Genomic DNA, 12,375 nt, shown 5'->3' with positions numbered 1-12,375 from the left:
GGGACAGGAGGTGAGGTGAGCAGCACTGCACAGCGAGCAGCAGTGCCCGTGTGTCCACGTCCCTCATCAACCCGAGAACCCTTATCACAGCATGTCCTGCTGGCTCCCAGAACCCTAATAAAATTACCTTTCGCCTCAAAGCACTGCTGTGCCATACTCAAGCTAGCAACCGCTCTCTCCTGACGAGTGTGACCCCGCTTACGGAGAACTATGCCATTAGTGATCCATTTCCTTGCACAACTGTAAAATTTCGGGAATTCGGAACATCCCGGTGTCCTTTAGCAAAGGCATTGTGTCATACCCCCAGACTCCATCACCAAATTCGGGGTGGGGGTTCCCATCAAAGGCTGTGGAGCTGCCTCCCTGTGTTTCTTGGGGTGCTCGGGTGAGCCAAACCGCAAGGACATACATGAAACACGTCCAAGGCCCACGTCACGCCCGAGCAGTGTTCTTCCAGGTCTGAGCCTCTGCGCGTGCTCTGCTTGTGGCAAACACATCACCCCCTTGTCATGACACAGCCCCGTGGACCTCAGGAAGGTTATGCTGAGTTCTGCCAAATAGAACCCTGATCCGCTGGCCTCGGGACCATCCACGGCTGGGGAGATCACCCCTGAGCACGGGCCGGCACAACTGTGGGCCTCTCTCCCTGTCACACCTACAGCCGGGACCTGGGGTCACCAAACGCTGGCAGAGCCGGGTAACTGCGAACCCGCCGGGCCTGGCTGGGCTTCTGCTGTTTCTAGATGGGTTCACACCTTCCTGGAAGGGTTTGCTTGGTTGCGGTTGGTTTTCTGAGGCTTTTGCTGTGCAGCTCAAGCAGGGGACGTGTCCACTGGGCGTGTGTGGGAATCAGCCTTAAACCGCTGTCTCCGGGGTCTCATCTCGGCCTGCGTGCTGACGGTAAAGGCACGGCGGCTCAGCATCCAGCATGTAAAGTGCTCTGCTTTCTCATTTTCACTTTGTAGGCTTAGTAAGTGCTCTCATCTCTGACACAGAAATCGTTTGTACGTGGCTTCACTAATTTCCCACTCTTGTGTTGGCACGCTGGCTCACATGTAAACGTTATGTGTGTGCAATAGGACCTTGAGTTCCATACAAGTGCAGCCATCTCTCCCAAAACCCCTCCCCATCACTGTCACACTGTGGCAGGTGTGAGTGTAGAAATCACTGGGAAAATTTTATAAGCGGCGTGTTATTCTACAACCCTCTGCTTGAACATGTTGCTCAGGAAGGTGATCGGGAGAGTCGCCAGTTCGAAGCCAGCCTGGGCTAGGCAAATAGTGTGAAGCCACTCAGCCCGACCTCTTAGACACATAAGAAGAGGGCTGGGAATGCAGCTCGGTGAGAGTGGCTCGTGGACATGGCGCTCGGCGTGCGCAGCCCAGCTGCAGTGCTGAAAAGAGTGCGCATGCTCGTGCCTTCCCAGCTTCGTTCTTTCCTTGGTTCTGGCTGTATTTTGACTATGTCTCCTTTTAAGTTATTCACTGAAAATGTGGACTTCACAACAGTGGAAAACTATTTTTCTCACATAGTTTCTTAGCTACTTGCTTCAAGTCTCCATTAAACACTGCCTCCAAATCACACATTTCTTCAAATCCAAGACAAAAAAAAAAACAAAAACGTTTTTTTCTGCGAAAAGCTGACACTTGGAACGTGGACCTGAACTCCTGCCCTTTATAATTTTAGGGACCAGGAAAAAGAAATCAAAGTCAGAAGGAAAGAGGAAATGACTCAACTTGTGAAAGTAAGTAGTTATCGTAGACTTGCTTCCTCTAAATCAAAATATTACCACAAATAATTACAATAAATGTTTGCAGTCTCACTATAGCCAAAGCTGTCCTCAAACTTAAATTAATCCTCCTGCCTCAGTCTCCATTTGTGATAAGGCGTTTGTTTGGAATACCACAGGACGTGGATGGATTGTGCTTTTTTCCTTTCTTCTTTATTTTATTGTTTAAAAGACAGGGTCTGGTGACGTGGCTTTGGCTGGCGCGGAACTCGCTGTGTGGAATTCTCTGGCCTCCGCTCATGAGGATCCGCCTGCCTCTGCCTCCTGAGTGAAACTAAGGTGCACAAGGTCTGGCCACCTCTCTGCGCTCTCCAATTCTCTGACAGACATTTCTGTCACTTCTGAATCCATCAGGCTTTCGTCTTCTTGTTAAATAATAAACTTTCTGAGAATGGGAAATGACCTGCCCCAATCTTCCTTTCATCTCTGTCTGTAGGCAAGTAATCTGCCCCTGACGTCAGTCAGGGCTCTGCATGTAAACCAGCACGGTCTCTCCCGTGTGAGCAGCACGTGAGCTGGGTGAAGCTACCGCGGGGCTCAGTGCAGCCATTTCTAGTGGCCTTAGGGGGAAGGGAGGGAGTGCATCTTCTGAGCCAGTTGCCTTGGCGTCATTTGAGCAGTCGCGGTTGGAGCTGCCTCATCTTGCTTTGGTGCTTTGGTGCCTGCTGCTGAGGGAGAGCCCAGCCAAGCCAATGCAGTGGTGTGCATGAGAATGGTCCCCACAGGCCCCATGCTTGGAGCTTGGTCCACAGATAGCAGAGGAGGCGCAGTGTTGCCAGCTTTGAGCCTAGCTCTTCCTGCCTCATAGTTGTGGCTCATGATGTGGGTTGTCAGCTATGGCTCCCATGCCTGCCCGCCTGCCTGCCCGCCCGCCTGCCGCCTGCCCGCCCACCCGCCCGCCTGCCACCATGCTTCTTACCATGATGGACACACACACTAACCCTCCTGAAACTGTGAGCCCAAATAAACACTTATTTTGTAATTGTTCTGGCCATGGATTCTAATCACAGCAACAGAAAGGGAGCCAGGCCTGGCAGTTTTCTGCTGTTTGGAGTGACTCCGCTAAAAGGTGTGGCCATGCCTCTCCGCAGCCCCCACCTGCTGCCTTCATTTCTATTAGCAATGACAGCTCCTGGATGCATTGTCCGTTCAGAGGTAGACCGGTGGCTGTCCACGAGTGGTCCCGGGAGACCCAGTGCCCTGTGTTTGTGTGGAGTTCCGGCCTCTCATTATCTCGCCTGAGGCCGAAGGTGGGCAAGACCACCTTTGTCTCCAGTGTGTGGCAAAGGGGCCGCCAGCACTGAGCGTGTCACTGAAGTCACTCAGACAGTAGGTGCAAACAGGCAGGAACCTCAGTCTAATGCCAGTGTCCCCAGCACTGGGCTCAAGATTCTCCATCTCACTGCCCTGCCCTGTCTGGATGTAGAACAGCACCACATTTGGAAGGGAGACTTGGAGCGACAAATTCTAGATTTATTCTTATCTTTAGTTCTAGGCGGGGGAGGGGGGAAATTATGTACACATGAGAGCAGGCGTGTCCTCGGAAGCCAGAAGAGAGGTCAGATTCTCTGAACCTCAGACTGACGTGGGTGCTGGGAACCAGACTTGGAACTGAACTCTGCAAAAGCAGTCTGCGCCTAACCCAGGGAGCCGTCTCCCCAGCCCCTAGAAGAAGCATTCCCCCCCAAAAGGAGTCAGCTCCTGAGAGTCTTAGTATCACAAAATACTGCAGAGATTGGGAGCTGGCCTCCAGTGTTGTCAAGTCAATGGGTTGACGATTATTCTCCCCCTGGGTGCCGGCCAATGGGATTTCTCCATGAGAGCATGCGCAGTCCCTGTGTGTGTGAGTGTGGCGGGGGCTCTTAAGCAGGACCGAGATCTGGAAGAAGTGCAGACAGTCTGGAGAGAAACCAGCCTGTCAGTGTGACCACCAGACTGCTGAAGCAATGGACCTCAGAGAGACGGAACTTCTCGGGAACCTCACGCTGGGAGGGAAAGGGCATCAGCAGAGGGGGTGGGGCTGGGAGAGAGATTTCACACAGCTCTGACAACTCAGAGACTCCCGGAAGGTTGAGAGGATGGGGCTGGAGCCCTAGAAGGCTGGGTCTGTGGTGAACGGGGCAACTTCCCGACCAGGACTGCTTAGACAGACACGTGCTGGCCCTTGCCTCTCCTGTTATCTCGCTTTGATTCTGAAGGACCCCGAGGGAGGGTGCCGGATTTCTGCGCCCTCCCCACGCGGCCACACTGAACAAAGCTCCTGTCCCCTCATTAGCGCAGCTCTTCTGTGTTGGCTTGTTGAGCATTGAGCCTGATGCAGGCGCTGTGATGTTGGTAAGGACAGAGGACTGTATAGGCGGGCATGCCACAGAACCCTGCAGAAACAGAACTTGCCACTGGCTCGGGAGCACTGGAAAGGCTTTGGGACTTTTCGCATCTGACCACTCAACCGTCTGGAGCTTGCTGAACCTCTGGGACACTGTGGGGATTTTCGTACAGAGCTGGGTAGAACAGGTCTCCAGGTGCACACCACCGACCCTGGCCTCAGGCCTTGCCAGTGGGGGATGCTGTGGATTGGGCCCAGTTCCACTAACACAGCTGTTAACCCGCAATCAGCAGCAGTGGTGTCAGCGTGTACTCCTGTACTCTGGACTAAGCACTCCTAGTGAGGACCAGTGGTCAGTTCTGTGACCTGAGCTGGAGCCTCCATCCTCACTCCTCCATACAGCCACACCGACGTAGCTGTCCCTACAGCTGCCAAGGACCCTTCTTCAGACATGGACAGCTGAAGTGCTCGGGCAGACGTGAGCGTGGCAAACATGGTGCCAACAGGCTTTGCCTTTCCCTCCCCACCCCACCCCTTGCTAAAAGACAGATTACACTCCAAAGGCTGGCCACCAAGGCTCTGTTCCCTTATCTGGCCACTTCCTCCCCCGAGGCTGACCACCAAGGTCCAGCTATCAGAATCCCCTTCTGGCTGCCCTAATTAACACACCCGATCAAAAGTAAACACCCATCCTAACATGGTTTCCCATTTTACCTTTAGAAACCGCTGTTTTCCTACGCGCCACATCCGTTTCCTTTCCATCCAGAAGCAGCTGGTCCTTTGTCCTCTGGGACAAATACCTTCCTCCCTCTCCCAATTTCTTCCCCTTCTCCCTTATCCTCTGTCTCCTGTCTTTGTCTCTTATTCCCTGCCCTTTGTCCCTCTGGGGCAAATATATCTCCCTGTGGTGAGACCTTGGTTATGTTGTCATGACTCTGGTTCTTTCATCAGCAACAACCACAGTGTCCTGGCTTAGTTTTCATAAACGAGTTATCGGAAAACTACAGCTCAGAGAGAAAATGTTCAATCTTCCTCATTGCGAAACCTTATTGAAGGCACTGGAAAACGTAGTGGTTACCCATTCTGGTGGGGCATTTTCTGCCTCGTCTTTGTGATGGATCCCTTCTGTCTCTGCACTAATCTTACCATTTTCTTTCAGCTCCCAACGTGACATACCAATTTCCAGAGTTTTCCACCTCTGCTTCACCCCTGTCTGCTCCCCACCACGGCTGCGCTGGCTGCCCGTGCTGACCACCACGTTAGTGAAAGACATTTCATGGTTTAAAAACAGCAGAGTGTCAGGGAGCATCCGCAGCTCCTCTTCCACAGAGGGGAGCAGTGTCCAGGCAGTCCCCAAGCCGAGGTCGCCTGCAGAGACATTAGAGGCCTCAGCCTGTCCCAGGAGGGAGAGCCAGGCTTGCTTCCTGTCCCATGTCCCGTTTTAAATGAGTTACCTGGGGTACACTTAGACATTCCAAGGAAAGGCTAATTTGGTGCCAACGTTAGGAAAATGGGGGGTCAGAACGTTTAGAAACTATTTGGTAAACTGGTAACCCCTAGAACCATTTTGATCGTCATGTTCAAAGCCCAGCATTGGCAATTCTTATAAACTAGCTGCAGCCTTAGTTCAGAAGCTATGTCTGTCACAGTGTCAGCATCAAGGCTGCAGCCTAAATGTGTGTACACGTCAGGAGCTGAAGTAATGGGAGAAACGGTGATTAATAAAACCTTGGCAAAGCAGAAACCGTATAGAAACGATTCCTCCCTCTTAGTTACTCTTCATGTGTGAGTACATTGCTTCTCTGTCACACCGACCAAACGGTGTTAACAGATACAAGTCAAGGGAAGAAGAGTGTGGCTCAGCCACAGCCCCATGCTCTCAAACAGAACACTGAGTGTGTCACAGAGAAGTTGCTTCACTTGAAAGACACGGAACGCACAGGAGAAACACAGGAAATGACGTGAAAGGACGGGAGTGAGCACAGGACACCAAGACCAAGTTCTCAGCACAAAGGAGATTTATTTCCCTCAGAGGGATGGAGGGCAGGGAATAAGAGTCAGACAGAGAAAGAAGGGAAAGGAACAAGGGAGAGGGAAGGGAATATTTGTCCCAGAGGGACAAAGGACGGCCTCTGGATAGAGAGGACACAGACATGACCCATAGGCAATTGGCAGTTTATAAAGGCAAAAGGGGAAACCCCATGTTAAGATGGTTGGTTAATTTTGATTTGGAAAGTTAATTAGGGCAGCCAAAAGGGGTCTTGTGAGTGGAAGACTTTGTGCTTTGATAGCCGGACACTGGTGGTCAGCTTCAGGGGGAGGAGGTGGCCAAATAAGGGAACAGACCCTGGTGGCTGGCTTTAGGAGTATAGTCTATGATGTGGCATGGGAAGAAGACTAGGGGCAAAGCCAGTTGGTGCTATTCGCTCAGGCCTGCTAGAGCCAGGGGCAACACAGCCCCAAGAACCCGCCTCCTACATCTGCCTCCCAGAGCTGATTCGATTCTGGATCCATCAAAAAACCATTTCACCCATTAGGCCAGAGTTCTGTCTCAGGAAGCATCACCACAGACACAGCAGTGTGGCCCACTAACCCCCCAAGGTGGACAGTCACCATGAGCACTACAGTGGGTCCGCAAGATCCACTAACTCCAGTCCTAATCCAGGAGTCCCAGGTTAGGAAACTCTCTACGCAGCTCAGATGTCCATCTTTGTGACGAGTGAAACACATTTCCAGTCTTCGCGTTCAGTTATTTACTTACACTATTTAACCATCATGAGATGATTTTCAGAATATGTGCTAATTCACTGTCATCTTACTGAACTCTGAAACGGGAGATTCAGACACATGAAAAAAAAAGAGAGAGAAAGAAAGAGAGAGGAAGGAAGGAAGGGAGAGAGAGAGAGAGAGAGAAGAGAAGAGAAGAGAAGAGAAGAGAAGAGAAGAGAAGAGAAGAGAAAGGCAGCTGCCAGCGGTCGTGTGGCAGTCATCTTGCAGACGCTCACAGCTTGACGCCCTGCAGTGATGCCCTGCCAAGGGAGGCAGATGGCAGGGCACACGCACCCAGTGCTCTGCAGCCCCCAGCACCTGGGAACAGACGCAGAGCCACAGAATGCGGTTGAGGAAGGACAACCCATGACTTGTGAGCAGCTGTCCCCACGTCTGCACCTCCAAATGAGGAGGAGGGCACAGGCACCTCAGCCCAGCTCTGCGCCTGGAGGCTGAGCCCAGAGAACACTCTGGCCTGGCTCTGAAGATGAGGGGCTTGATAAATGGAAAACCTGATCAAAACTCCCAAATAATGTAGCGTTTGAAAACCTCGCTCCCACATGAGCCTCAGAAAATTCACTGCCACTCCAGGCTGGAGCCAGAGAATCGCTGCTTTGCTGTGCACGCACGCACCAGTATGGCTCTGGGGAAACCTTTCCAGACAGAGGTGGCATGCCCTCCTCATTGCCCCTTCTGCTTCTGGCTTGTAACATGACACAGTATCAGCTCAGTCACTGTCAACTGCATTGAGCCCTGTGCAAAAGGCTTGACTCTGTGACGCTAAAAATGTCAGGTAGCACCCAGCTTTCCTGATGCTCTGTCGTCCTTAAGCCACGATTTTCTTGTCCTGTTTCATATTGCCATTTTGTAATGTGAGGCAGAATTTAGCCCGAACCCATCCATCAAAATAACCTACAATTTGGAAGCCGTGTGAGGAAGCTACATACTTAACAACCACCCATCAATGGCAGCCTTACAAAGACAAGCCGGAAGCGAAGCACAGTGGACAGATTCGCTTATCAAATACGATGAACTGCACTTATCAAATACAATGAATCGCTCTAAGGGTTTTGTTTCTTTAAGACAGGACACACTGCTGAACTCAGGCCGGTCTGAAACTCCATATGTCACCCAGGTTGGCCTTAAGTTTGTGGCAAGCCTTAGGCCTCAGCCTCCAAAGGCTGGAATGAAACATCATCCAGGTTATAAACTGTAATTAAATGAGGAATTCTGCATTATAAATTTCTTTTCTGAACCAAAGGAGGCTTATCTATGAGTGTGACTTTTCTTGATACTTTCTCAAACCTCTCTGATCGTTTTACGGTTTCTCACACTGTTCAAGTGGTAAAGGAGAGACTAAAGAGGATCACGAAGGAAGTGCTTGCTAAAGAGGGGTCAGTGTCACAGGAAATGGTCATGTTGAGGCACAGCTGCTCCAAGAAAAGATTTTGCCAAACAGTCTACTTTTTAAAATAAAAATCACCGGACGCTTTAAAAATACTAGAAGGATTAACATCATTTCAAAAACAAACGCTTTTGTGGTGGAAACACAGGCAGGGCTGCCACTCCAGAGACTCCATGACTTGTTCCCATGGTGGAAGCCTGCTTCGCCGCATTAAACATAGCTCCAGACAGGTATGAGCATGGGGTCTGCTATTCACGTGTTTGTGTGACGTAGAGGTGTGTGTGTTCGCGTGTATCCCCGAGGTAAGGAACCTCCCTCAATTGACCTCCTTCCTATTCTTTTGGAAGCTGGATCTTGCAGTCAAATCCAGAGCTCACGGATTCACTGATTGAGCTGGTCCAGCTCACTGCCTGCTCTGGGAAACCCTGCCCACCCGGGAAGCCCCGCCCACCCTCATCTCACCCTAGGTCTTGCTGATGTCCTGGGCTAGGAGTCTTGAGGACAAAATGACAGCTGCCCATCTTTTGTTCTCCTGGGTATTCCGAGTTCTACTTGAACCCCATCTGGCCTCTGCCAGCTCTTCCCTCCCTCTCCCACATCTCTACAACACATCTAGAAGATTTTCTTTGTGGGTGTGGGAGGGATCCAGTCCCAGGGGCTCCTCTGTACCGGTTCTCCGTTTCTCATTTGTTTCTTCTGGCAGACATTGGACTGAACCTCAGCTGTGCTTTGATCTCAGCCAACAGCCTGAGCTGATCTCAGCCGGCATGACCAGCCCAGCTCACGCTTAGCAGTGTGTAGCCGGCTGCCGTGATCACATTATAAATGTGACGAACGAATGGCTTCTCCATCACCCTAATGGGCTATCACACTGGGGGCTCATATTTTAGCTCAGCTCATCGATGGGGCTTAAAAAGAAATAGCGTGTTACAGCTGTGGCTTTTAAAGGCCTCCCTCCCCCGGGTTGTAAATGTTCTCTGCACACTTGCTATGCTTTTAATAATTGAGAACTGAGCTCTGAAAGCCTCCATATCCAGGCCCAGGGGACCCGTAATCAAAGGAACATAATCAGATCCATGACAGCATCTCTCAGGCGCCTCTGGAGAGCCATAGACTCTGTTCCAGGAAAGGCAGACCAGTCATGACACAGCTGCCCGGGGCCTGGGCGGTGCTAAGCTTCGGGCACCTATCCCCGTGCAGGTCTCCCCACTGAGAGAGACAAGGGAGGCGGTTTGACGACAGCTGATGTGATGGTGGTTTTGCTAGCCTTTTGATCTTAAGATCCTTTATTCCAGGCTGGTTGGGTAGAGAGGGCTGTCACTGAACAAGGGGCAGAATAGCTCTGTGGACTCTGATGTCCATCTTCACTGTCAGCTAGACCAGATTTGGAATCACCAAGGGAGACGCCTCTGGATGTGTCCGGAAAGGTGAGTTGAGGGAGGTTCTGTGTAGATGAGGGTTCACACACACAGCCTGTCTTTTGTGTCACACTATCACACTACAGTATGGCCCTTGCACAAGACCCGCTTATGACTGCTGCCCGCTCATTGGTTCAGCGCCTCTCTGCCACCCCGTCCTCCTTAATCAGACTTTAAACGTTCACTCAGCCCGATCCGTTTCCTCCCCAGTCACGTCCTTCTCTTGGATCTCTGCCGGCGAGTGAGCTCCTCTCCCTGTGATGTGTGCAGACTTCTTTCACAGCTGTGATGGTAGAAAGCGCCACGTTTGTTAGTTCTGAGGTTCTGGAATCGAGCTCAGGTCCTCAGGCTTGCGAGGCCGGCTCTTACCGACGAGTCTATTTCCCTAGCCCAAAGCCAGATCCTTAAGGCAAATACCCTCGTTGCCCAGGTAAAGGCAGGGGAGAGAAACAGTCTTGGCTGTGTTACACACACAAGTATATTCAACTTATAGAAGTAGCTTAGCGGCTGGAAAGACAGTGCTTACGAGCACTTGTTCTTGCAAAGGGACCCGGATCCAGTTCCCAGGACCCCCCTGGCAGCTCAAGCCATCTGTACCTACAGTTTCAAGGCAGCAGACACCCTCTTCTGCCCCGCAGGTGTAGCATGCACACAGCACACATCCACACATGCAGGCAAGACGCCCACACAGGAATATATATCTTTGTTTAAAGGACACGGAGTGAGTGTGTTTATTTTCTGTGTACTTTCCTGTCCACTAAAGTTTACAGGGTGGTGGCTACCTCAAAATAGTTTCATGGCCTTAGATCGATTATCAGTAATGGGTACATCATTAAAGAGACAAAGATTTAAAAAATACAACAGATTTACTTAATAAAAGTTATTCATGGAGGTTAGCCTTCCACTGTGAGTACAGATGTGTTTGTTTTCTTCACTTTGTTGTCTGCATCCTTTGGGTTTTAGTAGAAGTATTAAAAAGGCAAAAAGACATCTCTCATGGTTTCTACTCCAAAAGAGCAAAAGCCACACACCCTCCGTGTTCCCTGCTGGTGTCCATCCGGGGCCTGGCCCAGCATCCGCAGCACTTGCCTTCATCCTGACTGCGAGGTTGTGGGGCTGATTTGCAGAGAGAACATCCATCTCTGCACATGTCCGTATGCATGGTTGGAGCCACAAGAAAATAGCAAGGCCCTACAAGGCGTGGGTTCTGCAGAGGCCCTCGCCAACCCAGACCTCTGTGTTTGTACAGGGAGCCGCGAAACCAACCTTTCGCAGCTGAGGGCTGCTTAACCGCAGCAGGTGCTGCTTGGAACAAAGCCCTTCTAAAGAGGACAGAGCCAACGGTCCTGCTAACCCTCCCCAGCACCAGCCGCACAACACACATGCTGAAGAACCACCCAGGGATTCCTCAACAGCACGTCCCAAGCGTGCCTCAGAGGAGCTGGAGGCAGGCGACGTTGTCCGCAGGTTCCAGTCCCATCTAGCCCTTTCCCAGGCTTCCTCTTCTCACCGCAGCCCACCGCCACCATCAATTTCCTGTTGATTCTTATTCCCTTGTCCTGGGCAGAATGCTTTCATGAGCGCACAGCCACGCATGGGGGCTACCTTGTAGTCTGAAGCCAGTTTTACAGAACTGCACCCCGCTTCCTTCCCTTTGTACAGGAGATTCCAGAAGTGGAGAGAACGCTGCAAAGACTCGGTAGATGAAAACAGGGAGGGTGCTCACCAGAGCACCTGTAAGCAGAGCTCAGTGGGTGGCAGCTGAAGCCATCCCCATCCCGGGCTGGCATTTCCTGTAGGCTCCTCATCAAGCGATGGGCTAACAGCTGTGTGCTGAGGCATCCCAGCCACCATCAATGCGTGCTGGCCTCACAAGACTGTGGCCTTCACCGTGTCACGGCACAGTAGCGAGCCGGCATGGGGCCTCTGTGCCCAGCCTGCCCTTTCAACGTTAATTGTTGTTAAATATACCCAGGGGCTGGGAAGAGAACTTGGTAGTTCACAATACTTGCTTCTCTTTCAGAGGACCCGGGTTCGTCTCCTAGGACCCACAGCTCACAACCATCCAGTTGCAGAGGAAGCAGCCATTCAGTCTCTGAGGATGGCACACTCGAATGGTGCCCGTACAGACTGATGGCTCACACACATACACACACAGGAAATTAAATAAATTTTAATTAAAAATGATGTGGTGTGGTGTGGTGTGGTGTGTTGGTGTAGTGTGGTGTGGTGTGGTGTGGTGGTGTGGTGGTGTGGTGTGGTGTGTGGTGTGGTGTGGTGTGTTGGTGTGGTGTGGTGTGGTGTGTTGGTGTGTGGTGTGGTGTGGTGGTGTGGTGTGGTGTGTGTGGTGTGGTGTGTGGTGCACGTGTCTGGGTGTGTGTGTGTGAATGCCATGGCAGAGGTCAGATGAAAGCTTTGTTATGAAAGCTTTGTTCTCCCTTTTGTGTGTAGGTGGGTCTGTGTGACCTCATCTCTCCGTCTGTCAGAAGGAAACCACAACTTGAGACAGGAAGGTGGGTCTGAGGAGACAGTCTTGAACTTTGGTTCATTTCCCCCAGTTGTTCCAGATGTGGCCTGACAAGACAAGGCAACTGCTCTGAAAGTGCCCACCGGTTCACCTTGCTCAGCTTCAGCAAAAATTTCTTTAAACTGAACTCCTAGTCACATA

At 51.4% G+C, this 12,375-nt stretch overlaps 1 protein-coding gene across 3 annotated transcripts in view; it reads left to right on the top strand.

Annotated features, from left to right (window-relative positions):
* The window catches only part of Lmntd1 (lamin tail domain containing 1), a 75,798-nt gene extending 63,912 nt beyond the window's left edge, over positions 1-11,886 (top strand). The window contains exons 9-10 of one of the 3 annotated variants that reach the window (XM_060384480.1): positions 1,687-1,744; positions 10,957-11,886. In XM_060384480.1, the coding sequence (XP_060240463.1) occupies positions 1,687-1,730 (44 nt within the window). In that variant the 3' untranslated portion in view covers positions 1,731-1,744; positions 10,957-11,886. Of the gene's footprint in view, positions 1-1,686; positions 1,745-1,961; positions 2,649-10,956 lie in introns of those variants that run through there. The other 2 variants (XM_060384478.1, XM_060384479.1) reach the window with 2 other exon arrangements.
* The last annotated feature ends 489 nt before the right edge of the window (positions 11,887-12,375 follow it).

Source organism: Meriones unguiculatus, chromosome 5, assembly GCF_030254825.1.
Source record: "Meriones unguiculatus strain TT.TT164.6M chromosome 5, Bangor_MerUng_6.1, whole genome shotgun sequence".
NCBI lineage: Eukaryota > Metazoa > Chordata > Mammalia > Rodentia > Muridae > Meriones > Meriones unguiculatus.
This window is presented reverse-complemented; position numbering and strand designations above follow the sequence as displayed.